The sequence below is a fragment of the Budorcas taxicolor genome, chromosome 11, assembly GCF_023091745.1.
Source record: "Budorcas taxicolor isolate Tak-1 chromosome 11, Takin1.1, whole genome shotgun sequence".
Classification (NCBI taxonomy): domain Eukaryota; kingdom Metazoa; phylum Chordata; class Mammalia; order Artiodactyla; family Bovidae; genus Budorcas; species Budorcas taxicolor.
The window spans coordinates 147,452,779-147,476,276 of record NC_068920.1 but is presented as its reverse complement, the minus strand read 5'-3'; the positions used below and the strand labels follow the sequence as shown (position 1 = coordinate 147,476,276).

Here is a 23,498-nt window from a genome sequence, read left to right as displayed (position 1 = left end):
GGGGTTGGGGGTGCAGTTCTGGAAGCTTGCTCCTTAGCTTGCAGAACAAAGTCTCACTTTGTGCTCCTTGTAGGCACATGGGGCCCAGAAACAAAACGGCATGTCCAGTCTTCCCTGCCCCATTTGTGTTGCCAGCGTGGCATTCGTGTGGCTTGTTCCTGTGCCCCCAGGCTGACCTCACTCCCAGCCTCCCCTGCTGCTTTTTCTGCATGGCCAAGCCTGCGGTGCCGGGTCCACACCTGTTCCCCACCCCGCTTCCTGCAGGGGTGTGCTGGCACCTTCTGGGATAAGGTCCCTTCTGTTTGTGAGCAGAGCACTGTGGGAGGTGTTGGGGGACCCGGGCCAGGCCCTCCCCCTGCCCCTCATCTGTCTGGGAACAGGGCACCAGGGCCAGGTGCCTTTCTTTGCTTCTGGTGGATTGTAGCTTTTTCCAAAATTCGCCTTTCCCTTTTAGCTCCTCAGATCTCCCAGAACCCACCCCCCAGTAAAAATCAGGATGGGGAGCACTTTTATAAATCTGGGTTCACATCATCTGTTTCCGTTTCTCTGCATTAGTGATTCTGATAAGGCCTGTGTTGGGGGTTGGCTTTCCAGGGAGAGGGTCCATGGGGAGCCTGTGGATACTCGGTCCTTCAGCCTTACATGCCTCAGGGCTCTTCCTTGTTATCCCGGGTCTTTGTACGTGGTCTGTGTTCTTTTCCACTTCATGGCTTCAGTTGTGTGACCCAGTTGGCATCAGTCATCCTAACGAGTCTAGACTTGGATCCTAGGAGGGCACTATCGTGTGTGAGGTTACCCCCCTAGTTGGGCATTTGTGGCTCCTTCCCATTTTTTCTCAGTAACATCTACACCCTTAAATCTAAATCCCTGAACACAGTCTAATTTTGTCTATCTAAAAATTTTTTTTATGGTATTATATTGCACATTTACTTTTGCAGATTGCTTCTTTAATATTTCTGTGAATTTTCATTTGTGTTCTGTGTGGGCAAAGTTTGCTCGTTTCCATCACTGTATAGCATTCTGTTACAGGTATATACGACAGTTCATCCATTTTCCCATTGATAGGCATTTGGTTTTGCCCAGTCCTCAGCTCCTCGTAAGCATGCCACGAACATCTTTGTACGTATCTTCCAATGCAGATATTCACATACTATGAGTAACTTTGATTTTATTAGGCAACACCAAAGTTCGACCTTCAGGTTTGTCCTCATGCACACGTTGCACACAGCTGTGATCCAGCTTGGCTATTTATTTGATCTTTATTCTTCATGACACCTGCTATTCTCCTAGCCTCTGTTTTATTCCCAGGAGGAGGGCAATCCATTATTGCTCTCACTTTAAACCGAGCCTGCAGGCCACAGTGCATTTCTGTTTCTCCCAAAAGGCTTCTGGAAATATTTGACACTGTCATTAATGTTCTCTGTGACTTCAGAAGTCAGGTCAAACATGCGATGAGGCAAAGCCACCATCTCGATGTCGGTACAACCCTTTCTTGGCAAAGCTGTCCTTAGGGCGCAGGTCTGCGCATTGTTTTGTTTTGCTATTTGGTCTTCTGTCCTTCAAATCTGTCGTTTCCTCTCCAGTTGGTCCTTCTTGAAAGGACTGAGGGGACAGCAGATGGGTCAGGCTTGGATCGCGGCCTGAATGGGGAGGCCTGTGGTCTGCTGTCCTCGGGGGCAGCATCTCTGGTTTCCAACAATAGGCCAGGCCATCGCCACCCTTGCTGGCTCCAGTTGGTGACCTTAGGGAGCTGGGGATGAAGCTGGCCCTCCAGGTCAGGGCAGGAGCAGCAGGGCGCCTGACAGTGCTGGAGAAACGTTTCTGTGGATCCGCAGGTCAGGGGTCAGCAGAGTTTATCTGCAAAGGGCCAGATAGTAAATATTTCAGGCTTTTCAGCCCCAGAGGCAAAATTGAGGAAACTGTGTACATGCTTAGATAATGAGAGATAAAATAAATTTCCACAACATTTTTTTATCAATAAAAATCAAAATATAATAATGATGATGAAGTATAGTTCTTTTGGTTTTGTTGCTGTTCAGCCTCTAAGTCGTGTCCGACTCTTTGTGACCCCATGAACTGCAGCATGCCAGACTCCCTTGTCCTTCACTATCTCCTGGAGTTTACTCAGGTTCATGTCCATTGAGTCGGTGATGCTATCTAATCATCTCATTCTCTGCCATCCTCTTCTCTTTTTGCCTTCAGTCTTTCCCAGCATCAGAGTCTTTTTCCAGTGAATCGGTTCTTCACATCAGGTGGCCAAGGTATTGGAGCTTCAGCTTCAACATCAGCCCTTCCCATGAATATTCAGGGTTGATTTCCTTTAGGATTGACCAGTTTGATCTCTTTGCTGTCCAAGGGATGCTTAAGGGTCTTCTTTAGCGCCGCAGTTTGAAAGCATCAGTTCTTCAGTGCTCAGCCTTCTTTAGGGTTTTTTGGTAATGCAGGTCTACTAATGAGAAGAGTGGAATTCCTTCTGGGAGGATGACATTTCTTTCTCTCACTTTTTTTTTTTCTTACTCATTTATTTAATTGAAGTATAGTTGATGTATGAACCTTTCTTTTAACGGGGGTTCAAAGTTAGTATCCTGCACCACCCCATCGTCACATAGATTGGACAGGTCCTTGGCTCATAGCCACCTGTAAACAGACTGAGGGGCGGACATGCCTGTCGACCCCGGATGCCTGAGGCTTGCTTCAGACAGCCTTGAGGTGTGGTCCCACAGTCCAGCATCAGGACGAGGGTGCCTTTGTGCCAGAATGGAGGTCCCCAGAGAGCCCTGGGAGCAGGCATGTCCCATGGTCATGTTGGTGCTAAGCTCACTGCGGGAAGAGGGCATGGGCCCCTAAGTGCTCCCAGTGTTTTATGGGGCAGCCCTGGAGGGTGGCGCACAGAGGCACCCACAGAGAAGAGGAGAAGCATCAAGGGCAACCTGCTTAGAAATGGTCTCTGGTCCACGACCGGAACTCCAGAGAAAAGGGAGCGAGGCTGAGGAGTTGACTCTGTAATTTTACTCTAAATATTCGTCTGTGGGTGGTGGCTGCCATCCTGGACAGCACGGGCCTGAAAAGAAGTGTGTGCGTCCTCCCGGGAAGATGTCCTTTCCCACGTTGCACACAGCCCTGGACCAGCCGTGGACTCAGAGGAGAGCTGCTTCCATGAATAAATAAGAACTGTGGCTATTAATACAACAGTTTAGGGGATCAAAAGAGAGGCCTTAAAAGTGCTTGTGGACAGTTGTTTATTTTCCTCTGAAATATCTGAGACACATCCCCACAGCCTTGTTTATGTGATAAATTTACTCTGAAATTTGCTTTATAAACTAAAGGTCAGCTGTGGTCCGGCTCCTCAGAATTAATGATCTTTGGCCAGACGTAGGCTGTTGCACGATGCCTGCTTAGGGCTGTATTGTCTATTATATTTTTGCTTGTTTATAGTTTTTACATGCAAATTCTGGTTGTAATTACAGCTTTTTTTTCCTCTTTTCCTGAGCTCGCATAGATTGTAGAGAGGGTAGGGTGTGGGTGAGGGTGTGATCTGGTTAGAAATCTCAGCCCAATTGGTAGAAGCTTTTGGTTCCTTGAAACTCTCAAATTTTTATTATTTTTGTTCTAAGATTCCTGTGCTGTTTTCATATGTAAACGACAGAGGCTTTTTCCAGCACTCAAGTCTTCATCACTTGAACTTCTGACCAAGTTCAACCTTAATTATCTGTAAATATGCACCATAATGAGGGGTGTGTTTTTGAGTGGGGCGGTGATTGCATTTCCCTCTTGTAGTTTTAATTAAAAATTACCTCTACCGCCCACCTCACCTTTACTTCCAGGCTCTTCCTAACAGACTGGAAAAGCAGCTGTTACTGCTTATCTGCTCTTTTCTGAGTTCAGGAAACAGCATGACCCTTTAATGACAAGGTGAGGATTTCATGGGGCGGTATATTTTTATAAGACTTTGAATGATCAGGGAGGGGTGTGTCCCACAGTACAACCTGGGAGGAGAATGTCAGAGTTTAACCTTGTGATAAAGTGTGTTTGCTCTGCTGTCAGCCTTCCACACTGAAGTTCCCATTTTTCTCAATGTGATCGAGCCAAAGCCTTCTGGACAGATTACTCTCTCGGAGGACCAGCAGCTGGAGAGTTGAAGCCTGGTTGAGAGTAGATCTCGGTGGCCACTCGCAGACCTTTCCAGCGTGTCTGCTGCCCTGCCTCGAGCTTCCCACTGTGGAACCCAGCCGGTCCCCCACCTTTGCGTGGGCTTTCCCTGAATCCACTCCCCTGCCTGCCCAGATCCATGTTCTCACTGAGTCTGCATGACCTTCCCTCCCCTCTGCCCTCTGCCAAGAAGACTTCAGTGGCTGCTCCTTGTCTGTCCTTAGAAGAGAACATTAAAGAAACAGTAAAATTAGTTTTATTTATATTTACTTAACCTACTATGTCCAAAACAGCATCACTTTAAGGTGTGCCATGAGCCACATTTCCGTGCTCAGCAGACACTTGGGCCTGGTAGGTACCCTACGAGACAGCATCCATATTGAGGCAGAGCTGGTCAAGTAGAAAAACAGGTCAAGCTCAACCCTGGACCGCTGACTGTGGTCACAGTTAATTTGTGTTTATTTCAGGCATTGAGTTGCTAGATTATAAGCTCCATGAAGGCAGGGGCAGGTCCTGTTTTGCACACCATCGTATCTGTATAATGTAGCTCATATTCAGCTCGTGGTAGGTACTCAGTAAATCTTCAGTTCAGTCGCTCAGTCACATCCGACTCTTTGCGACCCCTCGGACTGCAGCACGCCAGGCCTCCCTGTCCATCATCAACTCCTGGACCTTGCTCAAACTCATGTTCATTGAGTTGGTGATTCCATCCAACATTTCATCCTCTGTCGTCCCCTTCACCTCCCACCTTCAATCTTTCCCAGCATCAGGGTCTTTTCCAATGAGTCAGTTCTTAAGCATAGTACTCGGTAGGAGAAGCTGTGAGGAGCACCCAGATGACCCATCCAAGAAGACTTTGAGGAGGAAGAGGTACCTCTAAACCAATCAAGCCAGATTCAGCGTGGAAGCTGAGGGTCACGAGGAGGAAGGGAAAGTGTTCTGGGTGGTGGAGGGAGGAGGTGTACAGTATTTGGAAGCCAAGAGAAGGTAGCAGGCTGATGGGAGGAGCCTCATTAGTTCATTGTGACGGAAGTTCAGGGTGCAGGTTCATCAAGCTTTGCTGAAGAGCTGAGAGGTTGTCCTAGGACCTCCTGGGCAGGGAGCAGTCCCTCGGACTCTTGTGAGTTTCTCTCTTCTGGGCAGAATGTTTTCAACCTTCACACCTTCTACCACACAGGAGGGGCTTAATATGAATACTGGCTGACTTACAGTGTTTCAGTATAGTCTGACCAGGCTGCTGTTGATGTCTTCTGCTGTCTGTGGGAAGCTTTAGAAAGAGGAGCAGGTTTTATTATTTGAAGGCAAGTCAGACTCTTTACACACTTTTCTACACAGTGCAGTGGTAAAGAATCCACCTGCCAAGGCAGGAGACACAAGTTCCTTCCCTGGGTGGGGAAGACTCCCTGGAGGAGGGCATGGCAACCCACTCCAGTATTCTTACTTGGAGAATCCCAGGGACAGAGGAGCCTGGCAGGCTACAGTACCTGGGGTTGCAAAGAGCTGGACACGACTAAGCACGCAGGCACAACAGATTCTTCTAGTGATTCCAAAGTCTGGGCAGGACCAAATTCTCTCGAGACGCTAGGTGAGATGTTAAGTAGAACAGATGTGTTTTTCAGTAGTGGCCCCTTGTGGGGATTGGGCCCTTCCGGAGCTTTTGATGCCTGTATTGAACTTGTGTCTTTGTATGTGAGAGCTGTGTTCTCTGACACAGCATTGTCCAAGCTTCAGGAAGTAGAGTTTCTGACACAGCCCTGAGCAAACCCTGTCTTCTTGCTGGCCCTGGGGACCTTGGGAATTGGTGCATGCGTGGGCAGTAAAAATTGATGAGATTTTGTGAGAAAGATAGTTCAGTAGTGATTTTCATGGGTTATTGGCTGTTTCCAAATCTCTTTTTATATCTCAAGGGAAAGTCAGGAATGGATTAGAGATGACCTCCTAGGAAAATAAAAGCTAATTCTCTATAATTATGTTTACTGCCTTATATTAGTCCCTATCTACACTTTCCTACAAGATATTGGAAAACAATGCTTTTTTATTGCATCCTTTCCTTGTATTTAACCACTCTGTCAAATATCTGGTGCCTTGGGATCATTTTCCTGTGTAAAATTGTCAGCAGCAGTCACATCTGTTTTTAGCGTCCAGCAAAAGATCGTCATTGCTGCGTTAGAACTAGGACTTACGAAGCAGGTATTGGAAAGGGCTTCCCCGGTGGCTCAGTGGTAAAGAATCCACCTGCCAAGCGGGAGATGTGGGCTCAGTCCCAGGATCAGGAAGACCCCCTGGAGAAAGGAATGGCTAGCCACTCCAGTATTCGTGCCTGAAGAATCCTATGGACAGAGGAGCCTGGTGGGCTACAGTCCACGGGGTCTCAATAGTCGGACACAACTGAGCAGCTGAGCTCACGTTGAAAATGGATTCAAGAGGAGATTCAGGAAAGCCAGACGTCCAAAATCTGTCTCTCTGGGCAGAGGTGTGCTCTGTGTAAGATGACCCGTCATTGTACTTTTTTGATCAAACTCAAAATGAGTAACAAGTACTGTTATTGATTATCTATTATATACCAGATATTAGGCTGGCTATTTCCCTGCAGGTGTGCGTTTAGTCTTCACGAAAGTCCTGTGTTTGGTGTCCCTGTCCCGGTTTACAAATGCTTTTTCTCTCCTATCACAACAAAAAGTGGCACCCCTTGGTCTTCTGTAGAGTTCCGTTGGGATAAAAGGACATTTTACCCCTGTGTCTTTTGTGATTAAAACTCCAGGTATGATTAGTCATTGAACAAATATTAGTTGAGCCCTTACTATGTGCTAGGCATCGTAAGAGCTGTATATACCTATGGTGTGGTGGTTGGTCCAGGCCCTGGCAGGCTGGCACGTCCCCGGGCCTGGCTGGTTCATAGGGATAAACTGAGGGTTGGTGGAAGCAGAGTTGGTCCAGGTTGACTCGCTACACTGCAGGAGGCCAGTATCCAGGGGGCACAGCGATCAGAGACAACTCGGGTGTGGCAAGGCCCGAGTGGGTGGGTGGCTTTTTGAGACCACCTGCCTCCCCACCGCACTGAGCCCTGGTTGCAGGGAGGTGGCCCCAGACCGGCCTTCTCGTGGCTCTCGTGCGGCTGTTCTCTGTAGCTGTGATCTAAGCTCAAGCATGTGTTAATGAGTATATTCTCTATATTTTAGGCCTTGGACGTGGACCGGATGGTTCTCTACAAAATGAAGAAATCCGTGAAAGCAATAAATATCTCTGGGCTGGGTGAGTATGCGCTCTTTTCTAGTTTTCTTTATGGACACTTTTGTATTCGCAGTCCGGATATCATAATGTTAATTACCATGAGTGAATAATCAACGAGACTTCTTTTTCTGGGTGCGCAAATTAGAGAGGTGAGCTGGGATGTGTCATTCTTAGGCGCACGTGTGTTTCTTGGTCTCTGAAGTATAGGTGAGTTTGCCGTAATCACCCTGTGTAAACAGCTTTGTCAGACTGGTTCGGGGGTGGACTCACTTTGTGCTGTTTGTTAATTACGCCAGATGCCCTTTCCATTTTCTCTCTTACCTGTCTTGTCTGGAAAGAAAATAAATAAAAAAGCGTAATCAACTAATTTGATTGTAGTAATATTTGATCTAGACTTCATTATATGTTAAAAACAAAAAAACATGGAACTTTTGACCTGAAAATGACGGGTTGCACGTATGTGGCGGGTCTGCTCCCTGCACAAGACCTTACAAATGATAGAAAGTGTTTTTTAAGTCATTAAGTGACTGTGAAGTTTGACTCAGAAAGAAGAGGATGGCAGCCTCGGGGGAGCAGCAGTTGTGAGGAATCCTGAAGAGATTGGAGCAGGGCTGATGGTGGGCAGAGAGAAAGGCTGGCTGGCGGGAGACAAACACCGCTGCTGAGGGAGGCAGGTGCCCCGGGGGTGCCTTCAGGCAGTGGCCTGGGAGGGGAGGGGGCCGGGCTGCGCCCCCGGGAGCACCATGTTGTGCCCTTCACCGTCGTGACCCCTCCCTTCAGGGAAGACGGTGACTGGAGCAGAGGGCAGGGAGTGCTGCTGGTGGTGTGGTGTCAGGAGGAGGGCTGTGAGACCTTCTGGAAGCGCAGGTCCCACGTGACACCCCCTTCCCCCAGCTCAAGTGCAAATGACCCTCCGGGTCCCACGTGACACCCCTGTCCCCCAGCTCAAATATAGGTGACCCTCACGGGTCCCATGTAACAGCCCCGTCCCCCAGCTCAAATGCAGGTGACCCTCACGGGTCCCATGTAACAGCCCCATCCCCCAGCTCAAATGCAGATGACCCTTGCACAATGCTGGTTTGAACTGTGCAGGTCCACCTACACAGGGATATTTTTTCAGTAGCAAATTCAAATAAGGTCCATAGTTGGTTGAATATATAGAGGGCTGGCTATAAATTATACCCTGATTAATCCCTGCCTTATTCAAGAGTCATCTGTAAAACAGACTCAGAGAACAAACTTATGGTTACCAGAGGGGGCAGATGGGGGGAAGAGACAGGGAGTTCGGGACGGACATGTACACACTGCCATAACGACGTTAAGAAAGAGTCCCCTGTCATGTGAGCACAGCTCTCTTAGCTGCTCTGTCTCTCCTCCAGGGAGGGCTGTGCAGACCAAGACAGAGAAGAATAGTAGATTTCAGCTACAAAGATGATACTGCAGTTGAGAATAGCCAAGTATATTTAGGAACAGATTTAACAAAAGATACGTAAGAAACTGACACTGAAAACTACAAAACGCTGCTGACAGAAACTAGAGAAGACCTAAATAAATGAAGAGGTATATGGTGTGTGTGGGGGTTGGAAGACAATATTGTTAAGATGTCATTGCTTCCCAAATTGATGTTACTATTCAACACAATCCTAATCAAAACGTCAGCAGGGGAACTGACAAGCTGATTCTAAAATTTACCAAATGCTGCCAAAACAGCCGAATATCTACATGGGAGCAAGGGAGCCATGACCCTCTCCCATCCCTTACACAAAATATTAATTTGAAATGGATCATAGATTTAAGTATAAAAGCTAAACCTACAAAACTTCTTGAAGAACACAGGAGGATATCTTTGCACCCTGGAGTAGGCAAAAGTTTCTTGTGTAGGGCAAAGAAAGCTATAAACAAAGAAGAAAAAAAATGGATAGACTTCATCAAAATGAAAATCTGACTTTCTCAGATAGTATCAAGAATAGCCTAACAGTTGACGAGAAGCTGAAAATCTCATACTTGAAGAAACAGATTTAATAAGGCAATCAAAGCAAGACTTTTCAGTAAGAATGAATGATTTGGATTATTCAAGGGGCTAGGGAGGTTATTAAATTATTGAAATGGGCAAGTACTAGTGAAAAAGAACCAGTAAAAGGCTTGGAGATTTTTTTTTTAAAGCAGCTTGTTGAAATGAAAACTAAAATTTGATAAATGGCAAGCTGCACACATAGGAAGATGGAATTAGTGGGGCCCCATGTTATGTGAACACAAGGAGGTGAACAGATGGACACTGTGAAATAAAAATTAAGCGCCAATGAGAATAGATTCAAAAGAGTCAATATTAGCATCCACCTAAAAGGAGCTCCAAAAGAGGGAAAAGAGAGTAGAAAGAGGGGCATTTTTTAAAATTGGTAGCTGAATAAAAGCCCCTGGAACTAAAGAAAGATTTTAGATCTCAGATTTAGAGAGTCCACTAAATTCTCAGGGAAACAAGTTTTATATAAATGTGTGTATACTAATATCCACCCATACATATATGCATGTGGTGTACTAATATCTCAAGACTTGTCCTCCTGTTGTGACATCAAGGATAAAGAGAAAATTAAAAATTTACCAAGATAGGGAGAAGAGCTTATCCATAGGAGAAAATATTTGTTGAGGAAAATAGGCTAAAAATGAGTGTTGCAGAGTTTTGACTTCATAGATATTTCTCCTCCCTTTATTTTGGATACTTTATATGTTGTAATTATATTGATGTTAAGATGATTAGACAGGTGTTAATTGTTTATGACAAGTGCCAAATGAATGTGAAATAAGTTTAGGAAAGCCAAGAAGAGCTGGGAGTTAGGTTCCACACTGAGCTGGTCCCCCACTAAACTGGAAAGCTTTTTGGGCCCGGAGTTTGTGGCACGGGGCTGCTGTGCCCTGAAGCAAGCACTTAGCGTCTTTTAGCCCTGGCTTCCTTGTCTCTGAAATAGTGCATTTAGGTTTGGATGCAGATCAGTGGTTCTCAGCCGGAGTGATTTGCCACCATCAACACAACGCACACACACTGACAACTGAAGGATGTGTGTGTGTGTGTGTTTTGTGCATGCACACTCGCTACTGGTACCTAATGTTAGAGGCCAGGGATGCTGCTGAAGGTCTTGTGACACACAGGACAGCCCCCAGCAAAGAATCATCTGGTCCCAAATGTCAGTAATGCAAGCTTGAGAAACCCCCGTCTAGATCCTCACAGTCCTCTACAGCTCTCTTTTAAAATCTATTTTATTGAAGTGTAGTTGATTAACAATGTTGTATTAAATCCAATGCAGCAAAGTGATTCAGGTATACATATATACACGTTCTTTTCCATGTTTTTTTCCATTATGGTTTATCACAGGATAGTGAATGTAGTTTTCCCTGTGCTATACACAGTGGGACCTTGTTGCTTCTCCTCGACAGCTTTTTAAAAACAAGCAACAAAAGAAAACAAAACCACCACCATGCTTAGCTTGCCAGTATGTAGATGTTACCTGATTACCTGACAACCGCTGATTTTATGAAAGAAGGAAGTGGAGTTTTCAGTGACTGACACCTCACTGGAAGTAAACACATCAGGAAATTTTTATTAATTTTTTTTCCTATTAAAAGTAAACGTCAGGGACCAGAGCATAAAGCTTCCTTCCTCCACTTACTAGAGCCCTGATGTTTGCTGAAACAAGGGTTTTTCAATACCCAAAAAGGTGGTCACCCCCCAAAAAAGCATTTTTCCTGGTTAAAGTGGGGGGTAGACAGAATAATGATCATCTTATGCTTTTGAACGTTTCTCTGTACCTTGGTGTTCTATACCTTTACGCTCATCTTTGCAACACATGGTCCTCGTTTTACAAAGAGGACGCTGAGGGCAAAGGTTACAGGCGTTCTCTGGATGTTTCTGGAGCTCAGCCTCCTGCTGGCAGGGCTGTGATCAGTGGCCCCTCTGCTGTGAGGCTGCCACTGATGACCCTGGCAGGCTATCTTCCAGACGTCAAGAAACCACTAAGAGATGGATGTCAATTTTTTTGACAAACAGCAGATTGCAAAAAGTATCTTAAGAGATTTTTAAAAATTGTGTTCACTGATAAACATTTAAGTTAATCATTTAAAGCTTGTGTAAAAGGGATATTTCATAGTCTGATCAGGTTCAAAAATGAACTTGAAGTCCTGCATTGAGAAGTTGTTCTAATCAGAAATAACATGAAGTCACTTGGACACGTCTGCGTGGCCACTGCCCGCCTCGAGGAAGGACTTTCCGTGGCTCTCAAGGCCGGCCTGGGGCCCGGCAGGGCAGCTGAACAGCAAACGAGCATTAGGAGGGGAAGGTGTGTGCACTTTGGCGTCTGGAAGCTACCTGTATGAACTGAACACCACTGGTGGCTGATCCGCCTTTCTGACCTGTACTGCGGAACACATGCCTTAAACCTCATGACCTGCCCCCCCGCCAGAGTCATTTTCTGAAACACGACTCGGTGATGTCGCTTCCGTGCTCACAACTCTGCAGTGTTTCTTGGTTGTCCACACTGATGTTTGTGAAGTTCCAAAGCTTGAGAGAAATGAGGAAGGACATGCTTCTGTGGACTCCAAACATTTTAGGGAAATTGGACCAAAGCACAGGTGACAGGTTTCTCTTCCTGCGAAACTAGCCAAAAAGGGTAACATGCTAGAGTGGATTGTGAGGGGGAACTGGTCTTAACCTTTTCCAAATTCATTTGCCTGTGAAACTGCCTCTGCCTCCCTGAACCTGCCCCCACCTCAAGCCTCAGCCCAGTCAACAGGGCAGGAGACCAGACGTGATCCCAGCTCCTGGCATCCCCTGGACCCTGGATACCTGTGGAGAGTTCCTCCCGCCTCTCTGCACCCTTCTTTGCGCGCATGCAACTCGCTGTGTGCCCCAGGTGCCACACTTTGTGACCTCTTTCCTCGACACACGCTCTTCCATCTGCTTGAAATGGCATTTTGCCACTTGGTTGGAAGGGAAACTGAGGCTTCAGGAGGTTGAGGCATTTGCCTGGAATTTTGACACGGCGTTCTGGGCACCAGCCTGTTCTTTCTGAAGCACTGCACAGAGCAGGCTGATCTTCAGCCTGACCTTGCCGGGGGAGGGGACCTCTATTTTTGTCACCTTTTACCCATCTTTACATCATGCCAAGTTTGAGTTATTATAAGGCTGTGAGTCTGAATTTTTTTTTTTTTAAGCCAGAGTACTGATCCTGGAATCTTTATTTCAGAGCAAGTGTTGTCTCCTTCAAAACAGTCACCCGAGGAAACCCTGTACCTTCTCATGTGAGCTGCTGACATAGTTCACAGCATTTTGGATCTCTTCTCATTTTCTTGATTATATTTAGTGGGGGGATTTAAGGATAGATTAAACCGTTTTAGAACTAGATGTCAGAAGTAAGCCAGGCAGATTCAGTAAGGGTTTGAGCTGCTGGCGACGATTCGGTTAGGAGCGTTGTAACTACCGTCCTTCTGGCTCTGAAGACGGTTCCAGGAGGAGTCACCATAGTGGTTTGATCATCCTTGTTGTTCAGTTGCTAAGCCCTGTCCAACTCTTTGGGACCCCATGAACTGCAGCACGCCAGGCTTCCCTGTCTCCTAGAGTCTGCTCAAATTAATGTCCATTGAGTTGATGATGTCATCCAAACATCTCATCCTCTGTCATCCCCTTCTCCTCCTGTCCTCAATCTGTCCCAGCATCAGGGTCTTTTCCAGTTAGTTGGCTCTTTGCATCAGGTGGCCAAAGTATTGGAAGTTCAGCATCTATCCTTCCAATGAATATTCAGAGTTGATTTCCTTAGGCAGGTAGGAAGAACGCTCATTTTATGCACTATTAGAAGAACAGTGAAGGTAATTTAGTATTTATGCCTCACACTGCCGTATACTTTTTCCTGTCTCATGTTCCTTAATTTATGTGCCAGAGGGACTTCTCTGCCAAGTTTCACGGTTGGGGGTGGGTTGGCCCCATCCGACCTGAGGGCTCTCCCAGGCTGGCCGGTGCCTCCTGCTGCAGGAGCGTGTCACCTCTGTGTCTGTGCCCCGAGTGGTCCTGCTCCTGGTCTGTGCACACGCTCTCCTGTCCCAGGCCTGCCCAGCCTTCCCCATCCAGCCAGGACCTGACACGGTACTGGCCTCCTTTCACTCTCTTGTACTAGTGTCCCGTGGCTGCTGTAATTACCACAGGGTGCCTTAAAATGACAATGATTTATCTTCCAGCTCTGGAGATCAGGAGTCCAAGCTGATCTCACTAGGCTGAAATCACGGTGTGAGCTGGCTTCCTTCCTGGAGGCAGGGAGGTTTCCCTACCCTTTCCGGCTTCTAGAGGCCCCCTGTGTTCCTCTGCTCATGTCCTCCTTCCATCTTCAGAGCCAGCCACGGCTGGTGCAGGCTTTCTCATGCTCCATCACTGTCTTCCTCTGCCTGGGGCTGCCATAACAGTGCCACCGGCTGCGGGGCTTAAATGTCAGACATTTGTCTCACAATTCTGGAGCCTGGAAAGCCAAGGTCAGGGCACCAGTGTGCTCACGTTCTCGTGAAGGCTCCCTTCCTGGTTTGTAGACAGTCATCTCCGCACATGGTAAAGAGAGAGATGGAGAGTGTAGGCGTGTTAGAGCTGGTGGGCTCTCTGGTGTCTCTTTTTATTAGTGTAAGGACACTAATCCCATTTTGAGGCCCTGTCCCCCTAATCACATCTAAACCTAATCACTTCCCAAAGGACTGGCCCCTGAGTATCATCAAACTGGGGATTCTGGCTTTGGGGGTTGGGGAGTGGCTCATGGCTCAGTCCCCAGCAACACTGCCTCTTCCCTCGTCCCGTGATTATGTCGGGGGAGCCCACCGGGATGATCCCAGATAAGCTTCCCTGCTCAGCTGAGCTGATTAACAGCTCGAATTCCATCTGCACCCTCAGATGGCAGCACACCCCACCATCCCCACTCCAGGGATTAGGAGGTGGCTGTCTTTGTGGGGGAGGAGACAGCGTTCTGCTGACCACACTTCCCCTCTGAATTTTGAGTTTTGAGGTCAAAACTGAAAGAGACTAATATGCAGACTCTGTTCACTCTTTAAATCTTGCTCTTTATTGTTCCCTAAGAGTTTTATGTCTCTTGATCTTTGCCCTGAGATTAGATGACAAACCCTGAGGTCCTTCACCCATTCTGAGAGGCAGTGTGGTTTAATGGGTATCAGAATGCTGAAGGCCAAGTGGGTGGTGCTGCTCAGAAAGTTACTGGGAGTGTTGTTTACTATTCTGAGCCTCAGTTGCTGCGCTTGTAAAATGAGAACGTTAATGTTTCGTAGGCCTGAGATAACACGGAAAAGTGAGAGACGTGATTCTGGACGTACACGGTGAGGCAGGTGCAAATGCACTTCTTGTGTGTCCCTTGCAGTGGCCAGCATGGGGGCTGGCAGATGCACAGTACGTGCTGGTAACGCTCATCTGTATATTGTTATGTTTCTCCTGTAGGTTCTTACACTGTCCTCTTAGTGCAGGAGAGGTAAACTTATAATCCTACTTTTCTAAAATCCTTTTTACAACTTGGAGTATAGTTGCTGTACATCCCGTATCAGTTTCTGCTGTACAGCAGAGTGATTGGGAAATTCAGATCAACAGATTGCTTCCTTGAAATGAACATGGTTAATTAATAAGGGTTTCCCAGGTGGCTCAGGTGGTAAAGAATCTGCCCACCATGTGGGAGACCTGGGTCATATGTATACATATATCCCCTCTTTTTTGGATTTCCTTCCCATTTAGGTCACTGCAGAGCACCGAGTAGAGTTTAAGCTTGCAGTTTTAGCTGTAAACAGGATTTATATAGATTTTTGTATGTAGAAGGGGAGGCAGTCGAGATGTCTCGGAGCAACCAGCTGTGCTATTTACAGCCTGTGAGCAAAGAATGGTTTTTAGCACCTGAGTGCATATCTACCCAGTAACCTCAGGATTGTCTCTTGGCCTGCAAGAGCTTTTAATATTTCTCTCTGGCTTTTAGGAAAAGTTTGCCGGCCCTTGTCTCAGAGCAGTGGTTCTGACATGTAAGAGCACCCCAGAACCTCTTGCAGGTCTTGTTAAAGCCTAGGCTGCTGGTCTCTGCCTTCAGCAGTTTCTGGCTCAGTCAGTCCAGGGTGGGGCCTGAGTATTTTCCACATGAATGAGTTCCCAGGTGATGCTGAAGCTGCTGGTCTTGAGAATACACCCCACCCCCACTTTAAAGATTGGACCATGTTCCCGTATATGCAAAACAATAATTTTCTCGCACAATAACAAGTATATTATGTTTGCTCCCAGTTTCCAAAAGGATAACAACACAGCTAGAGGTATTTTCTAGATTGTCTTGTGTACAGGTTTACAAAAGCAGTTACTGTGATGATTTGTTGAGAAACTGTTTCCATAGTAATCTTTCCCACCTAAAATAGACTGCTGTCTGACCTCTTAAAAAAAAAACAGTCCATATTTATTCTAATCCTTTCTTAGTCTAGACTTTTTGCAATCTCTTTCTCAGCTCTTAGGTGCTTTTTTTCCCCCCTGGGAAGTTGACGCCAACATTTTTCAGCTGTTTGACATATCAGTGGGTGGAAAATTCATCTTTATCGAAAAGGAAGCAACAGAAGATTTTCATTTTCACTTCTCTAGAATTCCTCTAGCTTGAAAGCTTGATGGAGCTATTTTTACCGAGAGTGAGATATTCCTTCTTTACCCTTAGTCTGAACATCCTAGAGAAATTGGCACATCCTTGAAATGAAGAATACAAAGAGAGAAATGCTAGTTTTTCTTCAGACCCTTATCATCTACTACTTACAAAAGAAAATGAGAGTTCAACTTTGTTTCTCTCTGTTATTTGCAGTGCTAAAAAGAATGTGGCTGTTAACACAGAGGATTATTTTTATTGCCATATCATAATTAGGATAGAACAATTCAAAAATGTATGTAATTATTTAGGAAGTGAAATGGAATGTGCATTAAGCAGGTACTATATCTGGCATGATTTTCCACTTGTTACATGAGAAAATAAGTTATAGTCCTCAGTGTTTGTTAAGAATAAGGTTAAACTGGTATTTTGTTACTTTGTTGTGGCATTGAGAACTGGAGCATGGAGTTTTTAGAAAGAAATTTGGCCATGTGTATCAAGAAAAAAGGGAAGCACTGACTCATTGGAAAAGACCCTGATACTGCGAAAGATTGAAGGCAAAAGGAGAGAAGGGCGGCAGAGGATGAGATGGTTAGATAGCATCAGTGAGTCAGTGAACATGACTTTGAGCAAACTCCAGGAGATAGTGAAGGACAGGGAAGCCTGGTGTGCCACAGTCCATGGAGTCGCAAAGAGTCAGATGCAACTTCATGACTGAACAACAACTACATCAAGAAAAATAAAATCATTTTTGAGGAAAGGCACAAAGGTGCTACTTGCATTATCTATCAACGTGAAAACCTGAAAGCCTCCTATAACTAAGTCAGAATATAGCTCCTTGATGGAATAATGGTTATATAGCAACATGAAGACGGAGAAGGCAGTGGCACCCCACTCCAGCACTCTTGCCTGGAAAATCCCATGGACGGAGGAGCCTGATAGGCTGCAGTCCATGGGGTCGCTAAGAGTTGGACACGACTGAGCGGCTTCACTTTCACTTTTCACTTTCATGCATTGGAGAAGGAAATGGCAACCCACTCCAGTGTTCTTGCCTGGAGAATCCCAGGGACGGGGGAGCCTGGTGGGCTGCCGTCTCTGGGGTCGCACAGAGTCGGACACGACTGAGGCAACTTAGCAGCAGCAGCAGCAACATGAAGAAAAATGCTTATGGTGCAACTTTCAGACAGTAAAACTGAGGCTACAAAATATGTGTATACCATTATCTGTGATTTGAAAAAGAATAGATTATAACACATGATAAAGCGAAGAAAGTACATCTGTTGAAGTACTTTTATAAGTTTAAGAATGGAAGCAATAATAATAAGAATCTGACACTCATATATATAAAGTGTCATTTATAGGCCAACCCTCTTCCAAATAAATACACTGAGTCCTCACACTGTGAGTTAGGTACCGTCATAACTCCATTGTAGATGAGGTCCCTGAGCCGAAGAGGGGTGACTGACCGGGGCTGTGCAGCTGGCACTTAGAGGAGCTGAGATTCCAAACCACGTCTTCTTCCCAGTCTCTCCTGTGGCCATGGCAACCTGGAGACACTGCCTGGGGCACAGGGGAGATGGGGTGATGGGGTGCAGGGGGCAAACGCTGGGCAGTAATGCTGTGGGGGCATCCTAGACCTCATCCGGCTGAGCTGGAGCGGCTCTGATGAAAAACCTGCCGGTAGTCTGGTTGGTCACACGTTCGCTGTGAGCCTGTACGTGACCGGCGTGCCAGAGGTGAGCACAAGTGACCTTCGGGAAGTGTGCAGGTAGTGGCCCAACCATTGAGTTGTTAGAGCAGCTCTCTAAGAGGAGACCCACATGAGAGCGGGAACCCCGTGGTGGTAGAGGGGGGACGTGGGAAGGACCTGGGATGTCTTCACTTGCAGGGGCGTGGAGGGGAGCAGAGCGTGCATCTGAAGGCTTTCTTGGAATGAGGAAGTGAGAGGATTCCCTGCCCCTCTCTCTGCGGTAGTTTCAAGATAGCAGGTTTTGACTCAGGTCTGAGGGAGAAGTTAGCTGGGGGGTCAGCCCCGGCCAGGGTGAGCTGGTTGTTGAAAGGGCTCCAGCAGAGAGAGGACTGGCAGGTGGCCCGGTGTCTCTAGGTCAGTTTAAGGGGGAGCTGGAGTCGTGTACTTGAAGACCTTGAGGTGTTTTCCAGGGGCAAGGCTCTGAGCTCCTAGTTGTCTCTTCTCTGCTTGCTAAGAACAGTGACTGGAATTTAGATGGCTAATTTGTGGAATCCCAGCAACTGTGATCAACATATTAATCATGGAAGGATAGCACGTCTGAAGGAAGACTAAGATCTGTGACTTAATGTCCCAAGTATTAACATGAATCATGTGTGGTTTGTACATAATAAGGTATGATCACACATAATTAAATATATGAAATTAAAAGACGCTTACTCCTTGGAAGAAAAGTTATGACCAACCTAGATAGCATATTGAAAAGCAGAGACATTACTTTGCCAACAAAGGTCCATCTAGTCAAGGCTGTGGTTTTTCCAGTGGTCACGTATGGATGTGAGAGTTGGACTGTGAAGACGGCTGAGCACCGAAGAATTGATGCTTTTGAACTGTGGTGTTGGAGAAGACTCTTGAGATTCCCTTGGACCGCAAGGAGATCCAACCAGTCCATTCTGAAGGAAATGAGCCCTGGGATTTCTTTGGAAGGAATGATGCTGAAGCTGAAACTCCAGTACTTTGACCACCTCATGCGAAGAGTTGACTCATTGGAAAAGACTCTGATGCTGGGAGGGATTGGAGGCAGGAGGAGAAGGGGATGACAGAGGATGAGATGGCTGGATGGCATCACCGACTCGATGGATGTGAGTCTGAGTGAACTCTAGGAGTTGGTGATGGACAGGGAGGCCTGGCGTGCTGTGATTCATGGGGTCGCAAAGAATCAGACACGACTGAGCGACTGAACTGAACTGACTGAACATGGTCATATTTTGGGGGTAGGGAATTTATGCTGGTCTAAGCTAGGGCTTTTTTACCTGGTGTGTTGGGTCTATGGACAGGCCTAAAGGGTCCATGCATCCCAAAATCTGTATGAAAAATTATGTCAAGATACCTTTTCCTGAAGAGAGAATCTACAACGTTCTACTGATTTTTATTATACGTCATCCAGTCCCTTGGACTGCAAGGAGATCAAACCCGTCAGTCCTAAAGGAGATCAACCCTGAATATTCACTGGAAAGAACTGAAGCGGAAGCTCCAATACTTTGGCCACCTGATGCAAAGAGCCAACTCATTAGAAAATACCCTGAGGCTGGGAAAGATTGAGGGCAGGAGGAGAAGGGGACGACAGGATGAAATGGTTGAATGGCATCACCAACTCAATGGACATGAGTTTGAACAAGCTCCAGGAGATGGTGAAGGACAGGGAAGCCTGGCGTGCTGCAGTCCATGTGGTTGCAGAGTCGGACACGCAAAGAGTGACCGAACAACAATATCTGGTAGATAGGTCTCGATTTCTTGCCCCCTCCCCACCTCGCAACCCCGGGTGTGCTGCTGCACGAATTTTATACAGAGGTGACTGGGGTTGTGTTCAGTTAGCTGCACAGACTCCAAGTGTCATTTTAAAATTTTTATTTAACTATTGATTTAGCTGCACCACTTATCATGAGGGATCGTAGTTCCTCAACCAGGAGTGAAAGTGACTCTTCCACTGGACCACCAGGTAATTCCCCCAAGTGGCATTTTGTCGTCATTAATATAGGGCAGGATCAAAGAATATCAGGTGATCACGGACAACAGTTGGCACATTTTAATAGCTCACACTGTGACCTTCTGGACTGATTATTGGCTCCCTGTGCCAGACATCTGCAGCAGTGACATCCAAAGGTCTCTATATCGTCAGAGGGGACACCCCAGGGAAGTCTTGATGGAAATGAGTTCCGTGTGAAGTTTTGAAAGTAGGAGGGGCCCGGTGTGTTGGAGAGAGCAGAGGAAGTGGTGAGACCCAGGGGCGAGGCTGTTTTTCCAGATGCCCGTGCGCCTGGCTTGAGCGGGACCCAGAGGGTTTATGGGAGAGGATAGGAGTTCTCACCAGACCCTCCTGGTGGCAGGTGCTTGTGTCTCATCAGAGACAATGCAGGTACTCAGGCCAGCTTGCAGAGGCTGCATCTGTCAGGTCAGCTGGTCCAGGAGAAACTGGTATAGAAAGATGGATTCTGGTCATCTCAGAGGCACAGAGAGCCATGGTCAGGTATTTCAGATTTATTCCTTACATTGCTATCTGATGATAAAGATAATATGAGCTTAGTTTAGAGCATTTAAAAAAATCCAGAGAAGCAGTGGATCAAAGTCAGGGTCCGATGCATGCCCGCCTGTCTGAGACGGGAGGGGCTGGGCTGTATTCCTAGTCTGAGGTTCCCAGGCTGTGACCCTGGCCAGTCAGAATTGCCACCTGGCCCCCAGACCGTCTCCTCCTCCGAAAAATGCCCCTTCGAGGAGGACGCGGCGATGCACAGGAAAGCACCTGGCTTGCACCAGCTGCCAGGTACCGAGCACCTGCTCTTTTAACACCACCTTAGCATTTTGATGTTCTTTCCTTTCAGCCTTTTGCCTACGTTTTACATTTTAAAAAAATTGAGATGAAATATATAGTTCTGTGTCCTGCCTTTTTTTAACTTGGCATTCTATCCCGACCATATTCCTACATCATGATGTTGAAAGCTTACATAATATTCCATTTTATAAGAGATACTCTTAACCATTTCCATATCGCTCGAGCTTCATGCAGTTTCAGCTTATCAGTGGTTCCCTATATACATCTCTAAGCACTGGATTATTTCTTTAGGATAAATTTCTAGAAATAAGAGGGAATGAAAGACAACAACATTTGAAAAAGTTTTCATGCATATTACCAAATTGTGAATGGAAAGATTGTTATCTGGGATGACTCCAGAAATAAACGTTCTAAAAATGGTTTTCTCCCATGGGGTGTTCACAGGGTTGAGATTCTGTTAAGCAGAGGGGATTATCTTTGACTCCGGGAAATTGCTTTCCCATGTGCTGCTGAGAGTCAGATCTGAAACCAGGTTATGTGCAGGGCCCACGGCTTGAGGGGAAGTGACCTGGCCTCCTTGCCATTGAGTTGTGCAGGCTTTCCTGATGATACAGTTGTGGCTCACATTTGAATGTTAATCATCCTCTAGGTAGGGTTTTTATAAAGCTGTGACTGTAGAGAATGTATTTCTCTCCTAAAATGCACCCTTGGTGGAGCTGTCTGCATGGATGCTGGGTGTGTGCAGTATCTGCTTGGATTCGATTCCTCCTGAACCGTGAGTGGCCAGTGGGCTGGAGGGTCCCAGTCAAGGGGATCACCGACAGGCTGCCTTCTCCCACCCCCACCCACACCCCCATTGCTCTCTAGTCAGGGCTTTTGGAACTTTGGGTCACCGGTGCGTGTGCTTGGCCTGGAGGACTGTAGCACGTGCCCGTGTTAGCCCAGAGCCAAGAATAGTGACTATGTGACGAGCAAATGAAGAGACATTTCCCCACGTGCTTGGGGGGACTTGGGAGGACAGGGCGCTGGGAAAGCTGAGTTCTAGTTCTCTGGCTGCATCAGACTAGCTTGTGTGAAGCTGAGCAAGTCAGCGCCCTCTCTGAGTTTTGGTGTCCTCGTCTGTGCAGAGGGGGTCTCTGTCCTGGGTTTCTTTTCAGGGTCCTCCAGACTGTCAAGACCCCAGGAGTGGCCCTGGGTGGGTGGGACAGTGAGACCAGTGATCTCCTGAGATGGCCTTGCATCAGGAGCTGGGTGCTGGCGGGCACTTGCAGACTGGGACAGCGGTCACAGCCTCTGCACACACGGGGCCCCTCGGCCATTCCTCTGGGGTCAGTACCTTCCTGTTCCTGCTCGTGTCTCTTGAAATTCCTACCTGGCCTGGAGCCCTGGCTCAAACGACCCCTTCTTGGTGTCTCTGAACCGCCAGCCCCAGGATGTCACAGGCCATCACACATAGTTTGGTGCGCCTGTCCCTGGACGTAGTCACATGTGTCTCTGTCACACTGTCACAGCCCGGCGAGGGGCAGACACTCCCAGAGATGTGAATGTGGTGGAGGTGAGTTGGCTGCGGGACCCTTCTTGTCCTTTGGTAGAGCTAGGCAGGCAGTTGGCTTCCCCTATATGCTGTGGTCCATCCAGTGGGAGTAAAAAGGCTGCCTTTTTTCCTTTTGGATCCAACATTTTGCTTGAATGGCATGCACTGGGCCTTCTCCTTGGTATCAGTCTTTAAACTGACATAATCAAGTAAACTAAAAGGCACACAGCAAGGCCCAGTCTTTACCCCTAAACACACTGTGTGCACCTGTTTGCTGGCCTCACGGCAGCTCTTCCTGCAAGAGTCTCTGCACCCCCTTTGACGGATTGGTGGAGGGTCTGACCTTGGTGCAGTACGGTGGGGGAAGTGGGAGGGCTGCCGGCTGGGGGAGAACTGGGGTCTCACCTGCTGTGGTCTCAGGGATTCACATTCTCATCCTCTCAAGTCCCTCCCGCATCGGAGTTTCTTGGCCCTGGATTGTGAATGAGAACCAGTGAAGATGCAGCTGAGCAAGGAGGAGGTGGGGGAGTGAGCTCTTCTGAGAGGGATGGCCTTCACAGTGCTCTAAATAGGAGATAAGAGACCCAGGTTGGGCTCTTTCCAGAAACTTGATTCCCAAGCCATTTATTTTAGGTTCCTATTTTAAATTTAGTTTTGGCAAAAGAAAAATAAAGCAGCTCAATGACTTTCTCTAGTAGGAACATCTCAAACTTTGGGTGATGTGGACCAGTAGGCCAGACAGACAATACATTATGTGTGAAGCGTTTACCGTCCTGATGGTGGGCACCAGGCCCAGCTATTTCAGGGAGACCAAGAAACGCACGGGCTCTGGTCATTTTTCAAGAAGCTTTTCAAGTGTGTTGGCAAGAAGAGAAATTGGTCTTAAAAACCCCAACTAGATCAGTGTGTGAAGAGGTTCCCGTTGACCTAAGCTGGGACAGTTTTGCACATCAGAAGATAGTGATTGCAGTGGATCAGAACGCTTTAAATACAAATACATGAGGTGATGGTGAGAGTGATGGTCCAGAACACTCATTAGTCACCATCGGGGTTGCTGGGATCAGCACATTATTTTGAAGGTTTAAAAGGGAAAGAATTTTTATAAAAAAAAAAAAAGTGTCCTATACCAGGTGGTTAGTTAAAAGGCCCAGAAGGAGGAATGAAAGGAAGTGCGTCTGTCCTTCCTGGCCTTGCTGGCTGTTTGTCCTCTGTGCCTGGTTGGTCGACTATCCCTGGAGAGAAGGCAGCATCCTTTCTCCCAAGGTTGTCCCAGGCTGGGGGCAGCCTGCATGAATAGAGGATGGACTTGACCCCTGACCCACCTCCTTGTTTGATCTCGGGCAGATCATATAGGCCCTCTGAACACTACCTCACTCAGCAGATAACAAGGGATGCTCCAGCTGGCACCATGTAGTATCATTAGGTTTAACTGAACGAAAG

At 47.0% G+C, this 23,498-nt stretch overlaps 1 protein-coding gene across 1 annotated transcript in view; it reads left to right on the top strand.

Annotated features, from left to right (window-relative positions):
* Window positions 1–23,498, top strand: part of ASAP2 (ArfGAP with SH3 domain, ankyrin repeat and PH domain 2) — a 156,395-nt gene that overhangs the window by 40,125 nt on the left and 92,772 nt on the right. The window contains exon 2 of the mRNA XM_052647444.1: window positions 7,329–7,401. Coding sequence (XP_052503404.1) covers window positions 7,329–7,401 — 73 coding nt within the window. The remainder of the gene's footprint in view (window positions 1–7,328; window positions 7,402–23,498) is intronic.